The sequence below is a fragment of the Saccoglossus kowalevskii genome, chromosome 18 (assembly GCF_978046115.1).
Source record: "Saccoglossus kowalevskii chromosome 18, keSacKowa6.1, whole genome shotgun sequence".
Classification (NCBI taxonomy): domain Eukaryota; kingdom Metazoa; phylum Hemichordata; class Enteropneusta; family Harrimaniidae; genus Saccoglossus; species Saccoglossus kowalevskii.
In genome coordinates this window covers 27461353-27481903 of record NC_140658.1, presented here as the reverse complement: position 1 = coordinate 27481903, position 20551 = coordinate 27461353, and the positions used below count along the sequence as shown (strand labels likewise).

Here is a 20551-nt window from a genome sequence, read left to right as displayed (position 1 = left end):
GGAAGAACCGGGATGTGTGAACTTTAGGAATCGTTCATGTTGTGTTGATACATGTACAGTACTTTGTTTGCAGTAATAATATTAATAGTAATGCAATAAATATTAATATCAATATATATTGTTATGTTTAAAAGGCTATGAGATGCATGTTGTGCCATGTTTTGCCTTTTTTATAATGAAATAGAAGGAATAATATGGGAGTTGTGGTTTTGTTTATTCAAGAGGTTCTAATCCAATTGTTTTTGAAAATATACCCATCTACATTGTAGTTCTTAACATTGCATAATAGTTACAATAACTAAAAATGTTTTTGACTCCGGTGTGAAATGTACACAATGGGATTCTTTGCAGTTAATGTGTGTGTATGTGTGTCTGTGTGTGTGTGTGTGTGGTTGTGTGTGTATGTGTGTCTGTTCCACTGATATCTCAAGAACCACTCATTGGATGTTGGTGAAACTTGCTACATGGCTTCCTAGATGCTCTGACACATGTAATGCACATGTAATGCACAGTCTGATAAATATCCATGAATATGAGTTATCTAATTTGTAAAATTAGTCAATTTTTGGCTTTTCCACTGTTATATCAAGTACTAATCGGTAGATGCTCAAGGACAATGGGACCTCTTTAGCTTTGGTTTAAATCTGTTCATATGAGTAACCTAATTTGCATTATAATTCATAATTTTTCGGCTTTTCCATCGATATTTCAAGTACTAATCACATTTCATTGAAACTTGTTGCATAGAAAGTCTGTGACATTGAGCAGACCTTATAAGTTTCACATTAAAATTAGTGCATATTATTTATCTGATTTGCATAATAATTAGTCAGTTTTCAGATTTTCCATCAATATTTCAAGTACTTATCTTATTGCAAAGATGCTTAGTACATAAATACTTTAAGACAATGCAACAATCTACTAGTAATTAGATTTGGATTTATATACATAATTACGGGTGTACTTAATTTGCTTAATAATTCACTTTTCGGATTCCACTGAATTTTTTAAAGAATGAAATGAAACTTGTTACATATATGCCCATGAACAATACACAGACTTACTTAGTTTGGAGTTCGAATCTATGCATATTAATTATTGCATTTGCATAAGGCTTGGTATATAAGTGATTGTGAACAATGCAATAGTGTCGCATACGACTTGTTTACCACTTCCGTGTCACTGAGAATGTTCTAGAACCGTACTGTGTCTGGGTGGAATTTTTAGATGTTGATTGAATAGGTAATAGGACACTGTAGAAGGCAATAGAAGGTAATGGAACATTCTAGAAATTGGTAGTAAGTTCCAGACTCATTATGTATACTGATGTAATGGTCTATTTATAGACAGTGTGGGTATATATAGGGGAGTTGTTCAGCACAGAGATCAGATCGGAGATCTCGTTGAATTGTATTGGAGTTTAAGTATCTAGTTATTGGAGTAGTGGATTTTTACCGCGTTATTGTACTTGATGTTTGCAGAGTATAATAATACCAGTACCAGTTAAACCTCATCTGTTGGCTCCGTGTTCGTATTTTATCATCGCCGCCAGGGAAGTCTTTTTGTTACTGTTCCCATTTTGGTATTTGAACCATCACACCTGTACTATACCAATTACGGTAATATTACGTTGCGTGTGACAAATAGTCGTGTGTTGTTATCGTCGCTTGGGACTCAATTCCCGCACATGCGCAGGTGACGACCCTCTCCCTTTAATTCATAGATGACATGAATAAGAAACATCTGAATCACATTTGCAGTCGTTGGGGCGATGTCACTTTTCATCATTTAGAGAAGATATTTCTCACAGAAGAATCATCGCAGGCCGGTATTGGTCTTGTATCTGGGTATCATTTATATGAAAAATCTAACACTGAGGAGGTGGGTATATTTTATTTAATCAGATCCTGATCAACTAATAAAGTTAAGAATTTATTTTCAAGGTTGTACCGGGGGAAATTATTCAAGACACATGTATCTCTGATTACATAGCATTATAATTTATTTTGTTGTGATTTCATTTTCAAACCAAGTTGTGGGTAAACTTCCCACTGTACATTTACTTTACCAAGCTGAATGCTGAACTATAGATTTAATTTGCATACTAAAAGAAGTTTACTTCATGTAACAGAACATCTTGACCAAATTATTTGCATGAAACGCCATCTCATTGAAGTGAAAACTAGTCTACCTCAGTTGAATCATAAAGTATGATCAATATGGAACGCACTTGATAATAAAGCAGTTGTTTTTTCCATGGCCAAATACAAAACAAAAATATTTTATTGCAATTTTACAAAAAAACTACAATACTCAACTATCTGGACTGTATATCATATTTAAAACTTGGCTAAAAATAACATTTCATAGATGGTTTTATGAGCTGCTGATTTTAATTTATGACCTCAAGAACAAATCCATCAAATAGTTCTGACTTAAATTATTATCTAGAACTAGAAGCCACATAAAGATTCCAAGTGCCATCTTAAAGATTATTATTGAATATAATAACACTGAAATATGCTGTTGTTTCAATTCACATGAAATGTGTGTTTACAGAGTTGTAACAAGGCCCAAAATAACCTATATCAAACTAAATTATGTGCAAACACAAATATCATAAACACATCCATAAAATAAAGTGAATAGTTCTGACATAAACTTTTATGTAGAACAAGGAGGCACAAAAAGATTTTAAGACCCATTTTTTCAAAGAACATTATTGAGTAGTATAGCAAAAGGAGATTATTTTCTTTCTTTTCGCATGTTTACAAAGTTGAAAAAAATCATGTTAATCACATTGCAAATAAATAGTTGCCAAAGTTTTAGAAGAGGGGATGATGGCCTTTCTTTATATTGCAGAAAGTTTTATAATGATTTAGCTAATACTAATATACACATGTATATGCAATTCTTTCAATTAAATAATTCAGGATCCATCATGGAAGAATACTGTGTATAATTATAGAAGGGTACCCAAAGAGGAAGTGAAACGACTGTTTCCAAAATACAGGTATGTGTATAAAATACTGTAAGGCAGTAATATTAAATAAGTTTAATTTTTAACTCTGCTGTCAACGAAGTCAAGCTGAGCTTATAGTATTATTGATTGTTTGTCGGCGTCCATCGTCTGTCGTCGCCATCGTCAACTTTACATTTTCGACTTCTTCTTAAAAACCACAAACTGTATAGCTGTGAAACTTTCTAGGAAGGTACCTTGGGTGGTTCTCTCTCAGATTTGTTCATTTCATGTGAATATGTTCAATTATCTTATTTATAGCGAATATTTTGGTCATTTTTGGTCAAAAATGCTATTTTCGACTTCTTCTTGAAAACCGCTAGCCCAAATGCTTTGATACTTGGTGTGTAGGTACCTTGGGTAGACCTCTCTCAGATTTGTTCATTTCGTGATGATATCTTCATTTCTCTAATTTTGATGAATATTTTTGTAATTCTTGGTAAAAAATTATATTTTCGACTTCTAATTGAAAACTGCTAGTCTGATTGCTTTGATCTTGTATATGTAGGTACATCAGGTGGACCTCTGTCAGATTTGTTGATTTTGTGACGACATCTTCAATTATTTTCAACGTCTTCTTGAAAACTGCTAATCCAATTGCTTTGTAACTTTATTTGTAGGTACCTTGGGTGAATCTCAGATTTGTTAATTTCATGACGATATCTTCAATTCTCTATTTTTAGCGAATAGGTTTGTCATTTTTGGCTCAAAAATGATATTTTTGACTTCTTCAAAATTGTTAACCTGAATGTCATGATTCTTGGTGTATATGTACCCTGGGTGGACCTATATCAGATTTGTTCAATTTCTGTCAACATCTTCAATTCTCTATTTTTAGAAAATACTTTCGGCATTTTTCATCAAAAATCATATTTTTGACTTGTCCTTCAAAACCAGTAGTCCAAATTCTTTGATACTTGTACACATGCAGCTTGGGTAGACCTCTATTAGATTTGTCCATTTCGTAAAGATATCTTCAATTCTCTACTTTTAGTGAAATATTCTCTGCAACCAAATCAAGAAAGTTGGTGTCTCGCGATATTGAAGCAGCTAGCATAAAGTTTAAATTGCTTCTTAGTCATTGCTTTCAGAGCGGACAAACAGCGGAGCTATATCAGCCGACAGGCTGCTAGTTCATAGTTGTGATGATAAATACATGTAGCTGTATTTATTATGTTTTATGAGGAAAACAGCATAATTGTCTCAATTATTTTTCCCCTTTATTCAAAACATTGTTTACATTTCACACTTGAATACCAGCTCACAGGATCTGTGCATAAGCAGATTTGTATGTTATTTTGGTGTATGTTATGTACATCAGTAATGTCTCACATTGATATACTTTATTATGCTGTAGTAATTCACTTTGTGATGATAAAACAGGCACATTGTAATGTACAGTACAGGGGTTTTATATTTTGGCAAATAAATTAGTTTTAGATTTCTTAAAATATTGTTTTTTATTATTTACACTTTTTTTTATTTATTGGATATGTATTTCTGAGGATGTAATAAATTACTATTATCGCTGTGTTTTTTTATTGCAGTGATGCGGTTTATTTCACTTCATTGCTATGTGAAGGAAAGAAATATTTACCATGGTTGATGGAAAGGTGAGGTGAATTATGAAATTTAAATACTAGTGAAACAAATTTAGGTTACTTTGGGATTTTTAATTTTGATATCATTATCCATTAATAAAGAAAGAATGTAAATTTGGATTGTGATTTACTAGTATTTGCAGAAAAGTTGAGTGTCAAGGTACTGCTTGCTGGAGGGAGCTCTCTGTGGTCATAGTTTTGAATTAGAAATAATATGTGAAATGCATCAGTCTAGATTTTTTGATCACATGACTGAAACTTGAAATTTTCAAATGATATTGCACTATTATGAACACAAGAACTGCAGTACCGAAACACTTAAATTTAAAACTTTTTGTGAGAATTTTTTTGACCAAGAAATCAATAATTTTTAGTCCCTGTTCGGGGACTTATGTTTTGACCTCCGTGCGTCCGTGTGTCCACGCGCCCGTGCTTCCGTCCGTGTGCGCGTGCATCCAGACCTGTATCTTAGAAATGCCTGGACCAATCACAATCAAACTTCACACATACATCATACATGATATTATACTTATGCACATCAATTTGTTTCGCGATCTGATTCAAGATTGTTGAATGGCGGCCATTTTTGTTTTAAAAATCATTAAAATCAAGCATTTCTCGGGTGTTTACAGATGGATTTTGTTCAAACTTGGTATATATGTTGGACATTATAGGACTTTGATGCACATTATTTTCAGATCAGATTCAAAATGGCCGACTGACAGCCATTTTGTTTTAATGAATGTGGTTCTAGTGCCATAGCTCTGACTTGCTGTGACTGATTATGTTTAAATTTCAAATATTCATTATACATCATGTCATAGATATACAGATATATTGGTTTGAGGATCCTATTAGAAATGGCCGACTGGCGGCAATTTTGTTTTAATAAATGTGGTTCTAGTGCCATATCTCTGACTTGCTGTGACTGATTATGTTCAAATTTTATATATTCATTAAAACAAAATCAGCCATTTTGAATACATGTAGTAAAACAAAATCAGCCATTTTGAATACATGTAGTATTCAAAATGGCTGATTTTGTTTTAATTAATGCTGTTCCAGAGCAATATCTCTCAATACTCGTTTGACGATCAGATACAAATGTCAAATATTAAACAATCATCATAATCATATTCCTGACATGTTTATATTCCAGCTACTGTAGAATACTTTATTTTCGCTTGGAATTTATTTTCGCTATTTTCGCTGAAAGGATGATTCAGTGAAAATAAAATCCAGCAAATATACTTTTTTCCCTATATTTCACATTCAACTCATTAAAAATCAGTGAAAATAAATTCCATACAAAACACCCTAAATGCCTTTTCAGCGAAAATTAATTCCAGCTAAAATAAAGTATTTCACAGTATATACTATAAACAAAACTATATATCTTAAATTTGATAACTAACTGGGACTGTGCCATGCATGGCTTGTCTTAATCAAATGTATGTTCTCATTAGTTTAGAATATGAAATGTTAAATTTTTTTTGGATTTCAAAATGTCAAACAATGACATGAGAAATAACAATTCTGAAAATACTAACATGCAGCAACTGGAATTCTTTAATTTCTTAATTTATTGAACTCTGTTCAAACAAAGTCGATGTCGTGGAGCTCTTCATATTACTGATTGTCCATCGTCTGTAGTATGTAGTCTGTCGTCAACTTTTAACATTTTTGTCTTCTTCTTCAAAACCGTTAAACCAAAGACTATCTTCTCTATAGTCTTTGGTTAAACCAAATGCTTTCATATTTGCAACATAGATTCTTGGGGTAGTCTTCTGTCAGATTTGTTCATTTCATGATATATTCAATTCTCTAATTTTGGTGAATATTTTTGTCATTTTTGGTAAAAAGTGATATTTTTAACTTCTGTTGAAAACGACAAGTTCGATTGCTTTGATATTACATATATGGGTACTACATGTGGACCACTTTCAGACTTGTTCATTTTGTAATGATATCTTTAATTCTCTAATTTTGATGAATATTTTTGTTATTTTTGGTAAAAAGGGATATTTTCGACTTCTTGTTAAAAACAGCTAGTCTGATTGCTTTGATATTATACATATAGGTACTACAGGTGGACTTCTCTCAGATTTGTTCATTTCGTGGTGATAACTTCAATTTGTTAATTGAAATATGCATTGCTCGCTATCTCAGCTGAGAGGCTGTTATATTTTGACTTTGAAATTTGTCATTTGTTATGTGTTTTTTTCAAAAATATTGATTGAGAAAAATTATGTCTATCTAGTCAAAAATAAACATGATGAAAATGAAAAAAATAATTTTTGAATGAATATTTTTTTAAAGAGCTAATTAAAAATTTGACATAGCACTCAGGGATACTTTCTGATAAATAATTTTCTACTTATTTAAATTCCATATTTTGTTTTTCAGATTCAAACGGCAAGGTGGGAGAACTATGAAGAAAAAGATTGAAAACATCAGAGAGGTAAACTTGGATCACCTGATATAGCTTATATCATTTGAATTTCATAATTTGTCCCACAAAAAATTTAGATGCAACATTCTTCACTTTTTTCTTTTAAATTTTGGACCAATTGAATAACATTTTCTATTGGCTACAGGTCTTGATAAAATTGTGGAAATAAAAATATGAAAAAAAAAAATGATTTTATGAAATGGTTTTATTTCTGAAAAAAGACACTTTCACTGCTATGGCCAACAAAATGTGTAAAACTGTTTTTATATGTACCGGTAGTGCTGTAGAATGTCTATTTTAACCACGTTCTAGCTGTTTTTTATGTATACACTGAAAATATTAAATTTTGACATATTATCTACTACCATGGTAACATACATATATGTCTTTGTGTGTAGGTAGAGCAGTACGATGTTGTGGTCAATTGTACAGGTATTGGAGCAAGATCATTGGTCAATGACGCTGAAGTTCAGCCAATCAGAGGTCAGGTTATACGGGTAAGAATTGATAGATTGTCTACTATTATTATTCGCTGGCAAGAATCGTTTGTTGATGATACAATTTTAAGATCAAGTGAACTGTTGATTTAATAGAACATATTTTCCGCTCACTGTGAAATCCTGCTTTATGCATCAAAACATTTGAATCAACAAATAGAAAGTATTGTATTTTTGGTTATTTTTATATCTTAAACTTTTCACCACCAGACTTTCTTGCCAAAATTTTGTCTGACTTTTTTTTATAATATTCTTATATATTTCTGAAACTAAATCCTAATTTTGGAGCCAACTGACAAAATTTTAGTCAATTTTCAGTTTTTACTCAAAAAATTTAGCTATTTTCATTCCTATTTTCCAAAGGAAAGTGCAGACTATAAACAGGACTACTTTGTGAATTTGTGGTGAAAAGGTTTATGAAGTAAGGATATCTCAATGCCCTATTCTCAGAAAGATGTCAGCATTTGGACATTGAAATATAGAAATTCATCTAAGTTTTGTGACATGTTTAGTCTGTGACTTGTACTCATTACTCAAGATATCTTTCAGTGAATGGAACATCCTCTATTCAATGTGACTGCATCCTCCTCGCTGCTCTATTTGCTCTAGCTGTAGTGCATGTGCTTTTGTGTTTTACAGACATGTAATGTAAACTATGGTGGTCAAAATAAGTAATATTTTAATGATTTTGTACACAACAAATGCTTTTGGGGGGGTTTTCATGCACTTCTATTGGAGATGATCCTCTAAATATGGTATGTGACAGCCAAGTAAATTGAAGACAATAAACCTAAAAACCCTAAACCTATTGCCAAGACACTTCATTCTTTAAAATTAAATAAATATTAAATTTTCGATTCTGAATTTCTGCATTAACATTTAGGTGCTGGGCTTAATGTTCTCTGTAGGTGTTCTCATATTCTTTGCATTAACATTTAGGTGCTGGGCTTAATGTTCTCTGTAGGTGTTCTCATATTCTTTGCATTAACATTTAGGTGCTGGGCTTAATGTTCTCTGTAGGTGTTCTCATATTCTTTACATTAACATTTAGGTGCTGGGCTTAATGTTCTCTGTAGGTGTTCTCATATTCTTTACATTAACATTTAGGTGCCGGGCTCAATGTTCTAGGTGTTCTCATATTCTTTACATTAACAATTAGGTGCCGGGCTCAATGTTCTCTGTAGGTGTTCTCATATTCTTTACATTAACATTTAGGTACATGCCCCTTGGATAAAGACATTTGTTGATTTGGGTTCCAGTTATATTATTCCATGGTAAGAAAATAAGAATTAAACTTAAATTGTATATGATACTTATATCAGCTATAATTGTGTCTCCATCTGTGCATCCATATGTTCATCATATTTCAGGACCCTCGGAGTCAAATTCTTTGCATGTGGCACTTTATGTGGCACATATGCACATGCAGTGGTTACGCTATTCAATTCCAAATGGCTGACTGGCAGCCATCTTTTTTTTTTGAAACTGTACATTTTTGGCATGCTCTGTCAGTTTGGTACATACATTATACATGTTAAGATTCATGTTCATGTTCACAATTCACAATTCTTTTTACGATAGGATCAAAGATGGCTGACTGGTGGCCATCTTGTTTTTTTGAAAATGTGGTTACTGGAACAAGCTTTGTCAGTTTTTCATTCAAATTGAATACATACATGTACATTTTACATGTTAGGATACATGTCCATGACACTTCGTACCCAATCGGCTCAAAGAATTCTGACTGGTGGCGATCTTGCCTCTTAGCCATACTGATATAATTCTGAGACTTATGGACCATTTTTATTTATATTTTGCACGTACATTGTATATCATACATGTCTATGTTAGTTAGTTTAAATTCATAATCAAATAAAAATTTATCAAAAACATGCTTTTTCCGCCATTCTAGAACTTAATCTCAGTTGTGTAAATTTAGTTCAAAATTAGACATACATGTACATTCAACATTATTCTTCAAAATCCAGCACTTTTGCTTTCCGGAGCTGAATTTGTAAATTTTGTTTTTCAGTTCAGAAGCAATCTTTATAATTTCAGACATCAATCAAGGTGCATCATGGTGTTAAAGTCACATAATCAAACTTAAACTTCTATTTTATTTCTCCCAACTTAATGGCAGCACACAGGATTTGTTTCCCTAATCTACCAGTCTCACAATTCTCATAAATCAAGTAAAAATGAAATGTTACCAATGCCTCTCTTTAACGTATATTGAATTCCCTGTTTGAGATATCAGCGAAATTATAATTAGCAATGTATGGTTATAAATTACTAGTAATAACTGTATTCAAGGAACAGTGTTCCAATTTGCAAATGAAAAATAAAAACACTATAAAGCCTTTGACGAGGGAGGGGGGGGGGCAAGGGGGTAGCTAGTACAGGCTATAGGAAATAAAAATGGCATTTCATGTTTTTATAGGAAATAAAATGAAAGTTCCATTTACAGTGAAAACACTTTACAGATTAAGCAAAATCCTAGTTACATTTTATATTCTTATAATATTCTTGATGATTTGTGTTTAAAAATAAAAATTACAACATTTAATTTGGAAAATGCTTTATACACTTACAAATAATAAGATCCTTGTACAAATCATGGATGAATAAAATAGCGGATTACATTTTACACCTTACATTTTTTATTTATTTGTATTACATTATTACGAAAATAAAAACAATTGATTACAGCTTACGAAAATACCCCTTGCCGACCCTCTTTGACATACTCAGAGTTTACAATTTGACTATTTATGGGAAAACAGATGCAAACTCAGAATTAGTTATCACAATATCATAATAGAGAAAGGCCGGCATACAAAACCAAAAACAAATAATGATGAATGGTTCTGTGAAAAGTGTGATGAATATGAGGATGATTGACTGCCCGCAACATAAAGAAGTCAATAAAACCTCAGATCCACAGTTCAATTTGTTAGATAATGAGGCAAAGTTCTTGTATATTATGGGTGATACTGTCACAGCTTAATCCCTGCTTATTGTTATTGAGAGGGCCACCCACAGAACTCACACTGGACAGGGGGTTCTTTCACTGCTAGTATGGGGTAGACAAGACAATAGTACTGGAAATGAAATACACATACACTAAAACATCAACAAAGCACAGAAAATACAATATATAAATTCACTAAAATAGGGGATTGCCTAGAGAAGTGTGCATTGGTGATAACTCACAATTCCAGGATGTAGGAATGGATGACAGTCAATGGCTTCTGCAACGCAACGACAAATACACATAAAGAACTTTCAGTTTATATTAGCAGAAGTGGTATTTTCTAAAATAGCTTTTTAAAATCATGTGCAATTTGGTTGCATGCTGCCCTCTATGTTTTATCAGTGTCCATGCTGTATACTTTTGTTTTTATCATGCGGGTCAGGTCATGAGTTATAGAAAAAATCTGTTCTCTTCTGATAATGTCTAAGTGTATCAGAGGGCATTGGTTTACTTGGAGAATGCTAGCTTACAGAAGATTTATAATCCATGCATGTTTTCATGTATGCAGGCAGGTACTTGTATTTACAATTTTCAGTCAGGTTCTCTTCTATAACATTTAGGGCTCAGGGTTCAAATCAGTCCTGTATTTTGTTAACGAGATATAAATATTTGTTTTTGTGATTGTATACAGTGACTGCTTATTTCAGTTGACTTTTATCAACGTCAATTCTGAGATACTTGTGCTGTTCTGTGTCTTAATTGAAATATGTCAATTTAGTGATGTTATGTTATCCAGACCGTTCTTTGAAAGTTTAGTGGTTATGTGTTACAACAACATTTGTTTACATTAGTCAGCTGCCAATGTGTAGCCATTGATCTACAAGTGTGATACATGATACAGACTAATTATTGTAATTTCTTATTACAACTAGTGATATATATCATTGCAGATCTTCTATGTTTCACATCTTTAACTCAAGTACAGTTCACCACTCTTTGGAGATTGTAGTTCATCTATGGGGATATTTTCTATGTATCTCATTACTGATTCAAGTACAGTTAACTAATTAAATAATCTCAACCATACCTAATATCAACTTGATAATTACAATCATAAATTAAACTTATTTTGCTACCAGTAAATATTAATCCTCTCCTACAACGTGCTCTGTCCGATAGTGACGTACAATTTCTTGCTGTGTCCGATAGTGACGTACAATTTCTTGCTGTGTCCGATAGTGACGTACAATTTCTTGCTCTGTCCGATAGTGACGTACAATTTCTTGCTCTGTCCGATAGTGACGTACAATTTCTTGCTCTGTCCGATAGTGACGTACAATTTCTTGCTCTGTCCGATAGTGACGTACAATTTCTTGCTCTGTCCGATAGTGATGTACAATTTCTTGCTGTGTCCGATAGTGACGTACAATTTCTTGCTCTGTCCGATAGTGACATACAATTTCTTGCTCTGTCCGATAGTGACGTACAATTTCTTGCTGTGTCCGATAGTGACGTACAATTTCTTGCTGTGTCCGATAGTGACGTACAATTTCTTGCTCTGTCCGATAGTGACATACAATTTCTTGCTCTGTCCGATAGTGACATACAATTTCTTGCTCTGTCCGATAGTGACATACAATTTCTTGCTCTGTCCGATAGTGACATACAATTTCTTGCTCTGTCCGATAGTGACGTACAATTTCTTTCTCTGTCCGATAGTGACATACAATTTCTTGCTCTGTCCGATAGTGACATACAATTTCTTGCTCTGTCCGATAGTGACATACAATTTCTTGCTGTGTCCGATAGTGACATACAATTTCTTGCTCTGTCCGATAGTGACATACAATTTCTTGCTGTGTCCGATAGTGACATACAATTTCTTGCTCTGTCCGATAGTGACATACAATTTCTTGCTGTGTCCGATAGTGACATACAATTTCTTGCTCTGTCCGATAGTGACATACAATTTCTTGCTGTGTCCGATAGTGACATACAATTTCTTGCTCTGTCCGATAGTGACATACAATTTCTTGCTGTGTCCGATAGTGACATACAATTTCTTGCTCTGTCCGATAGTGACATACAATTTCTTGCTCTGTCCGATAGTGACGTACAATTTCTTGCTCTGTCCGATAGTGACATACAATTTCTTGCTGTGTCCGATAGTGACATACAATTTCTTGCTCTGTCTGATAGTGACATACAATTTCTTGCTCTGTCTGATAGTGGTAATGTAATGTTTCATCAATATGCTAAATTTAAAGCATGGTGCACTCGTGCATCGCTGAAACACATAGAATTTCATGTGAACAAAAATGTAACACATTTTACATGCATTATGTATTTGTTGCATGGGACCCATATTCATCATGATGTGTTTAATTGTCATGTTTTGTTTTTTTTTTGGGGGGGGGGGTAATAAAATATAAACTGTTGTGAGAAATAATAAATGTTGACACTGACAGTGTAATAGTTATGACACGATACAACTGAAAATGTTATGACTCATTGTATCTGCTTGGTTTCTTTTTGAAGGAATAGGTCATTTGCATATTCTGAATTGATAATTAACCTGTTATCGTTATAACATTATTCAGACAATTAACATGACTTATCTAAATAATTGTAAACTCGTAAATATTACGTCAACATAATCTGCTGTCAATATTTTAATATATGCAGGTAAGGCGAAACATACTGAAAAAAGGTCGCCACTAAACCATTAAAAAATGGGTTTCTTGATGTGTTCTGCAATTTAAAAACAAATTTGTGCTGACTGCTAACCGTACTTGCCCTATTATTAAAAATACTTCTCCAATATAAAAGTGCATACATAATATAGTAAACCAAAAAACGCCTTTATTGTCGATATTACTTATTTTGACTTATTTTGACCATTAACACACAGCTGTTTACCGAAGTGCATCATAAAGTAATAGAACAGATACAGTAGCTTTATATTCCATCAAAGCCATACATCAGTGCTTTATTTACTCTCTAGGTGCATGCACATTGGATCAAACACTTTGCAATCACAGCTGATGCAGGACATTCATCATATGTGATACCTTGGTGAGTTCAATTTGTGAATTGTGTTGTCTTTAATTTCTAAGTATGTTTGATTTCAGAATCAGTCCAAATTGTTTCATGATTTTTACTTTTTAAATTCAAATAATTAATTATCTGAGGGTATGAGATGAGCATTCCATTGCGTGATCGTGGATTGAATTTAATTCTGCAGTAGATACTTAGAAATATATATTGTCACATTCAAAAATACAGAACACATGAATAACATACGGTATGCTTTTTTTTTATCACTGTCAAAAGCAATCTGAAATGAGCACCAATCAATTATTTCACAGATTCACTAATTATTAAATTAATTTTCTAGAAAAATCTTCCCAAAAATCTTATAATTTCATAACCTGAGCACATTCCAGATTAATTCTGTTACATTCAAAATCTTTAAATTATTTAATCACATTGGATCAGTGCAGCAAATTCACAGCACGTAATAGTAATGGAATAATGACAATGAAATCAATTGATCACAGAGACATTAATGTAACCATTTAAAGCTGCTATTATTTACTGAATTATTACTATAGTACACACTAATAATTATTACCCAGCCAGACAGTGTGAGATTGACCTAGCTGCTATGTATCTAAAGATACGATCACTGTACAACCTACTTTGTGAACTTATTAAGATAACCTTATAATATGAAATGTTATTAGCAAATTTGTTGTACATTATTTCCTAACACCAAAGCCCTTGTGAATTACCACCACAATAGATATCGTACTTTGTTTTTTAGTAACCATTTGGACACAGTTTGAGAACTGGGATATATTGATTAACCACTATGCATTTCCACCTGTATCTTGGACATGTCGATTACGTTCAAACTTCACACATACATCGTGCTTCTTGCGATACATATGCACGTCCATTCGTTTCACAAACTGATTCAAGATGGCCGAATTGTGGCCATTTGGGGGCTAATAATTCATCAAAATCAAGCATTTCTACAATTCCATAACCTGTGAATTTTGATCATGTATGGAAACATTTCATTCAAGCTTAATACACATATATAAGACATTATGGGACCTTGATGAATGACTGGCATCCATTTTGTTTTACTGAATACTCTTCATGAACAATATCTCTGGCATGCCCTGACTTATCATATTCAACTTGGCCGATTAGTGGCCATTTTGTTTTAACCAATGCTGTAGTCATAATCTTGACATGCCTTGACAGATTATATTTGAAATTTAATATACATTATGTCGCACAAATGAACATGTATTGATGGCCTTTTATTATTGAAAATTCATCAAAATTTCTCATCAGGATCTCGGCATGAACTTTGTTTAAATTTGGTATATATGTACATTTAACATTACGGCACCTTGATGATGTCATTTTGTTTTTCAGAATGAATACAAAATGACAAACTGTCAGTCATTTTTGACTCCCATGTGCAAAATAGACAATGGGAGTTTTTACAGTTGTGTGTGTATGTTTCTGTGTGTCCGTGTGTCTGTCTGATATCTCAAGAACCATATTTGCAATGAAACTTGGTACATAGATGTTCAAGACAATGAGCCGGCCTGGTTAGTTTTGGGTAAAAATCCCATGTATATTGATTACCTAATTTGCATAATGATTTGTCAATTTTTGACTTTTCTACTGATATCTCAAGTACTAATCACCACATTACAATGAAACTTGGTACATGGATGTCATAGGACATATGCACAGACAAGTTTTGGGTTAATAACCATGCATATTAATTACATGATTTGCATAATTAGTCAATTTTTGGGCTTTTCTGCTGATACATGTATTTCAAGTACATTACATTAAATTACATTTCAATGAAACTTGGTACATATATGCTCTATGACTATTCATAGACCTGATTTGTTTTGGGGGGAAATCTGTGCATAATAATTACCTAATTTGCATAATGATTAGTAAATTTTCTTCGATAACTCAAGTACTAATCATCACATTACATTGAAACTTGGTATATATAGATGTCATAGCACAATACACAGACCTGATAAGTATTGGATTAATTTTTGTGCATAATAATTACCTAATTTGTATAATTAGTGAATTTTCAGCTATTCTGCTGATGTTTCAAGTACCAATTTTAACATTTCAACTTGGTACATAGATGCTTTATGACGATTCACAGACCTGATTAGTTTTTGGTCAAAAATCTATGGATATTAATAATAGATGCCCTGGGATAATGCGCTAACCTGAAGTTTGAAGTTGAAATCAATGTGATATAAGTACTGTTGCTGATAGGGGCATGTATCTGGTGCTATAATCTTTTAAATATTTTTTTGTGCCAGGCGACAGTTCCGGACTTTGAATGTCACTGTTGTCTCTCCTGACTTTTTTTTTTTTTGTACTTGCAAATTTCAAGTGCTGACACATAGTGCATTTTGCCACAGAAGTCATTTCCTGTTTGGGACTACATGACAGGGCTGTGCGGCCATCTCCCTATCAAGTGGCAATTTAATGCGCTATCCTGGCGTCAACCAGGCTCGGTCAAACACAAGCACCTGCGGACCTTAACCAAGGTTCCCCCAAAGTCGCATTCGTTAGTGAATGAATCTCGGCCAGTGGAATTGGCATTCCCATTGAGTCTGTGACACACTCACCCAGGGTAGGGGTCGACCCTTTTGATGTTCAGCCTAAGGTAGGATTTGAACTTGGGTCTACCAATCATGAGTCTGACGCGAAAACCACTATGCTATCAGTGACCGGAACTGGTGCTATAATCTTGTCTGACAAGATATATGACCAAAATATCAAATCATCTAATATGGTCATTATTTCATTAAATATTTATAATTGTTAAACCAGCACTACATGGAACCCCTCAGATCATTGCTTGCAGTTATATTTTTAAATGCTGTATTTGCCCTAAAAGAAACACATGCGCTAACTTCATGTTCATGTTCATGGAATGTCTTCCTTATCATATATACATATACCTATAGTGACATTGGTTGCAGTAACACATTAGATACAGATACATGCAAGGTAAATGCAACTGTACTAATCATGTTGTGTTTGTTCTCAGTGCCAATAATGTACTTCTTGGTGGAACTACACAAGTCGGTAACTGGAATCTCAAGATTGATGAGAATGACAAGAAGAAGATATGGGAAGGATGTTGTAAAATGTACCCAAGTTTAAAGGTAGTAATTATTGTTAATAAATGCAACTGAAAACAAGCATATTTCACACAGTGAAGGAGTGATAAGGGACGGCGTCAAAAGATCGATGTCGGATAAAAAACTTATTTGCTTTAGTTTGGGAGTGGGGGGTGTTTGAACTCCGAAAGTTTCCATCCTACAAAAACGATTTTATTTTTAATGAAGTCAAAAAAATCTTAGAGTAGTTTGATTTTTTCTATCCAATCATGGACAAAAATAACAGAAGATGAAAAAACAAACATCCAAGACGAGGAAATGGTTTGGTCCGAGTGTAAATATACGTGTCAAATAAAGCTTGTTTTTCTTTGTTATTGGTGCATGTGTAAAGTCTTTTTACACCCACCCGACAACGGACTGCTATGCAATACTACTGTCCAATTATCAATTTGTATTTAATGGTGAATGTAGTCTGACGCCATGGTCAATATTTATCAATTAAGTTTCAGTGGGGGGTTTGGGAAAAAACTAAAGGAATTAAGTTTTTTATCCGACATTGAACTTTTGATGTTGTCCCTAAGTATAAGCGTAAATGACAGATGTACATGCATCATCTAATGTAAGGATTTATCATACAAGGCAGATGTGCTTTAAATAGAACAAATATAGTACTGAAAACAAATTTCATTATTTGTCTTGTAAAGACAAGAAGAATTAGTGAATTTTATGTATATGCTTCATAATTTACAAAAAAGACTTGTCCTTTGATCCAAGAATTATGTGTATTTCAATTTTGTTAATGCTAGCTTTATTAATGCCTGACCTGCTTATAGTGACCACTTTTAGGCCATCACAAGGCATAATGTATTACCATCCTGTATAAAGACCATCTTAATTTTCAGTTATATATTTGCAAATTTACTTTGATTTCGAAACTAAAATAAAAATTTATTTTTGCTGAAAAAGAATAAATTTTTGCTGAAAAGACTTTTCGGGTGTTTTGAATGGAATTTATTTTCACTGAATTTTGACGAGTTTAATGTAAAATATGGGGAAAAAAATACATTCGCTGGATTTTATTTTTTCTCAATCATTAATCAGCGAAAATTTATTCCAAGCGAAAATAAAATATTTTACAGTACTTTCAATGTCATTGTAGTCATTGTTTTATTACATTATTTGCTTAAATAGACATGTATGATTTCTATTTATCTGTAATATAGTTTATCTTATGTAATATTCATTTTCATATACTTTGCAAACAAATAATGGTAATTTTTTGTGCTAAAATTAACCCATACATTTGTTGCTTTATATTCACAGCATGCAAAATTAGACTATGACTGGGTGGGTTTGAGACCTTCGAGAACTAGTGTCCGACTAGAGAAAGAAATCATGAATATTAATGGTAGAGAAATTAAGGTACCGTATAGTGACATCACATGCAGAATTATTTTGAATTATAAACAATATTATTATACAACAGTCACTGTAATGCCGTAAATTACAGCGTGCCGTAATTTTGCGGTATTGCAAAGGGTATTTTCATCCTACCATATTAGGAAATACGAATTCAAAATATGAAATGATTACGCACGTGAGCGTCCTCTAATAATAAAAAACAAACATGGCTGCCTCCAGGGTTTGACCGGACTCCACACAAAGAAGTTCGCTAAATCTGCTCTAAACGTTTTGGATTCCCATGATGTATTCCTGGGAGGAAAAGATGTATAATATTATAGTTATTATGAGGATACTGCAGAATATGCACTCCGACAGTACATAGTCGCATCGACCTCTGCTGCGTATCGGTCGATACTCCTGCTGTACTGTCTTCATGTATACTTTTCGGTATCTTCGTAATAACCTCATATTATAAACATGTAATTCATGAATTTCATGAACACATTGTATAATAACCAAGTTTTGTACTTTCAACTCTGCGATGATTTAACCCTCGAGACACACGCCTTGTAATCATGTGATTGCACCAATCGCTGCGGTTTTATTGTATGTAATATTTTGTAATACAAAGAAACATCCGGGTACCATTGTTGCTGGCTGGTTTAGGAAAAAAACCTGAATTGTAGACGACATATAGCGTAGCTTAAATATGAATTAACTTGTGTATTGTGTCTTGCAGGTTGTTCATAACTACGGGCATGGTGGAAGTGGTGTTACATTTCATTGGGGCTGTGCTCAGGATACCACTACACTTGTATCTCAACTATTAGGTGTGAAGACCAGAAGAACACCAACCGCTAAACTATAGTCTGGTGATGACATTCAACCATGTGCTTGACTCTTTGAATACCAAAGTCAATTTTTGTCATGCATAATATTTTCAAATTTGTTTTTGTTCAAAAACCTGTAACCAATAATTGTTTTTAATTCTTTCAGTCCAAAATTAACAAAAAATTTAGAAAAAAAATGAAATTATATAAAATGTGCAAAATTTGGGTTGGAAGAATATGGCATTCAAAGTTATTATTATAAGTCTTATGTAACATTCAACTTGATTAATATTTCAATGGTAAATGAAAAAACAATAATAGTTTAAGTAAAAGAATAAGTTGTGTCCCATGATTCCATGGTGCAATCCCAGGGATTGAAGGGCCTATCAATTCAATTTCCAACTTTTGAAGTCTTGATATGTATCTACTTTTTACTGTCATAATTTTCAGATGTTATTAAAAATAGAACTGACATAATCATAACATACTATACCCAGTGAAACAGATCAAATAAAGACAGTTGTGTATTGTCACTCCCAATTGTGTTATTTCTTGTAACTTTTTGATGATTTGTTATGAATTTACAACAATTGCTGTTTAATCGTATCATTAATGTGCATTGACCAGCGTGTTCTATAAAACAATCTACAGATAGCATTGAGATTATACTGATCCATTTATTCAGTTTTGGTGTAATTTATATTTCACCTAAAAATTGAAATTTTTGCTACATTGTCATGTGAAATTTCTTTATACATAACAATGCCGGATATCGAAGGCAAGTCAGTTGCTCCATGTTTGCCCAGTTTCACATTTTGTAGCTTGTGACAAGGATTGCATGTCACTTGAATTTTAACAATAGAAAAACATATCTGAGATATTTTTCACAACAATATATTGTTACAACTTGTACTGTCAAACATGAGATGTTTTTAATCGCTAAAACCCATATAAATATTCCGATAATTTTTTTTTTAACATGTATTGATGTAGAAAATATTTCTAAAGAGAATAATATAATTCAATCTTAATATTTAATAAATAATAAACAACCTGTAACCTTGAGAATGAAGTCTTTATTCCCTTGTGTACATATATTAACAGTTTACAATGCTGGCAACCCATCTCTATGGAATAATTGCAATATAACAATTCGATGTTTAGAACTTAAGAGTTTAAATGTGTCCGCTTTGTTTATCTATATGCGTAGATCATGGTATGGCGCCCTCTGTGGCAGTTATGACACATTCCTTCTGCCATCTAGTTAACTATTAGAACATCCCGATTTTGTTTTCATAAACTATTACAAAAGCTATTTCATAATCTAATGAAAAGTTTTTAATCTAAACATATTCTCATATATATGGTGCCCATTGGAGTCATCTCTATTTCTACGAATATACTTTCGGTGTTCTAAGCGCAAGGAATTCTGGGAAGGATAATCACAGTTTTTATCCCAATCAGCTCATAGTATATTACATTTCAACCGTAATTCTGATGATGAGTGTTTTCTAGTATTTCACTTTGGATGACGTCATATTTCGATGTTGCTTTTCATAATTTTGTTTTTTATCACTTTT

The 20551-nt window shown here is 32.9% G+C and overlaps 1 protein-coding gene across 2 annotated transcripts in view; it reads left to right on the top strand.

The window, feature by feature from the left end:
• Window positions 1-20039, top strand: part of LOC102806786 (D-aspartate oxidase-like) — a 58801-nt gene extending 38762 nt beyond the window's left edge. The window contains exons 3-11 of one of the 2 annotated variants that reach the window (XM_085493424.1): window positions 1761-1881; window positions 2934-3013; window positions 4567-4632; window positions 7027-7081; window positions 7471-7569; window positions 13548-13618; window positions 16665-16782; window positions 18061-18159; window positions 18881-20039. In XM_085493424.1, the coding sequence (XP_085349550.1) occupies window positions 1761-1881; window positions 2934-3013; window positions 4567-4632; window positions 7027-7081; window positions 7471-7569; window positions 13548-13618; window positions 16665-16782; window positions 18061-18159; window positions 18881-19009 (838 nt within the window). In that variant the 3' untranslated portion in view covers window positions 19010-20039. Of the gene's footprint in view, window positions 1-1760; window positions 1882-2933; window positions 3014-4566; window positions 4633-7026; window positions 7082-7470; window positions 7570-8784; window positions 8844-13547; window positions 13619-16664; window positions 16783-18060; window positions 18160-18880 lie in introns of both variants that reach the window. The other variant, XM_085493425.1, reaches the window with a different exon arrangement.
• Window positions 20040-20551: the final 512 nt, after the last annotated feature.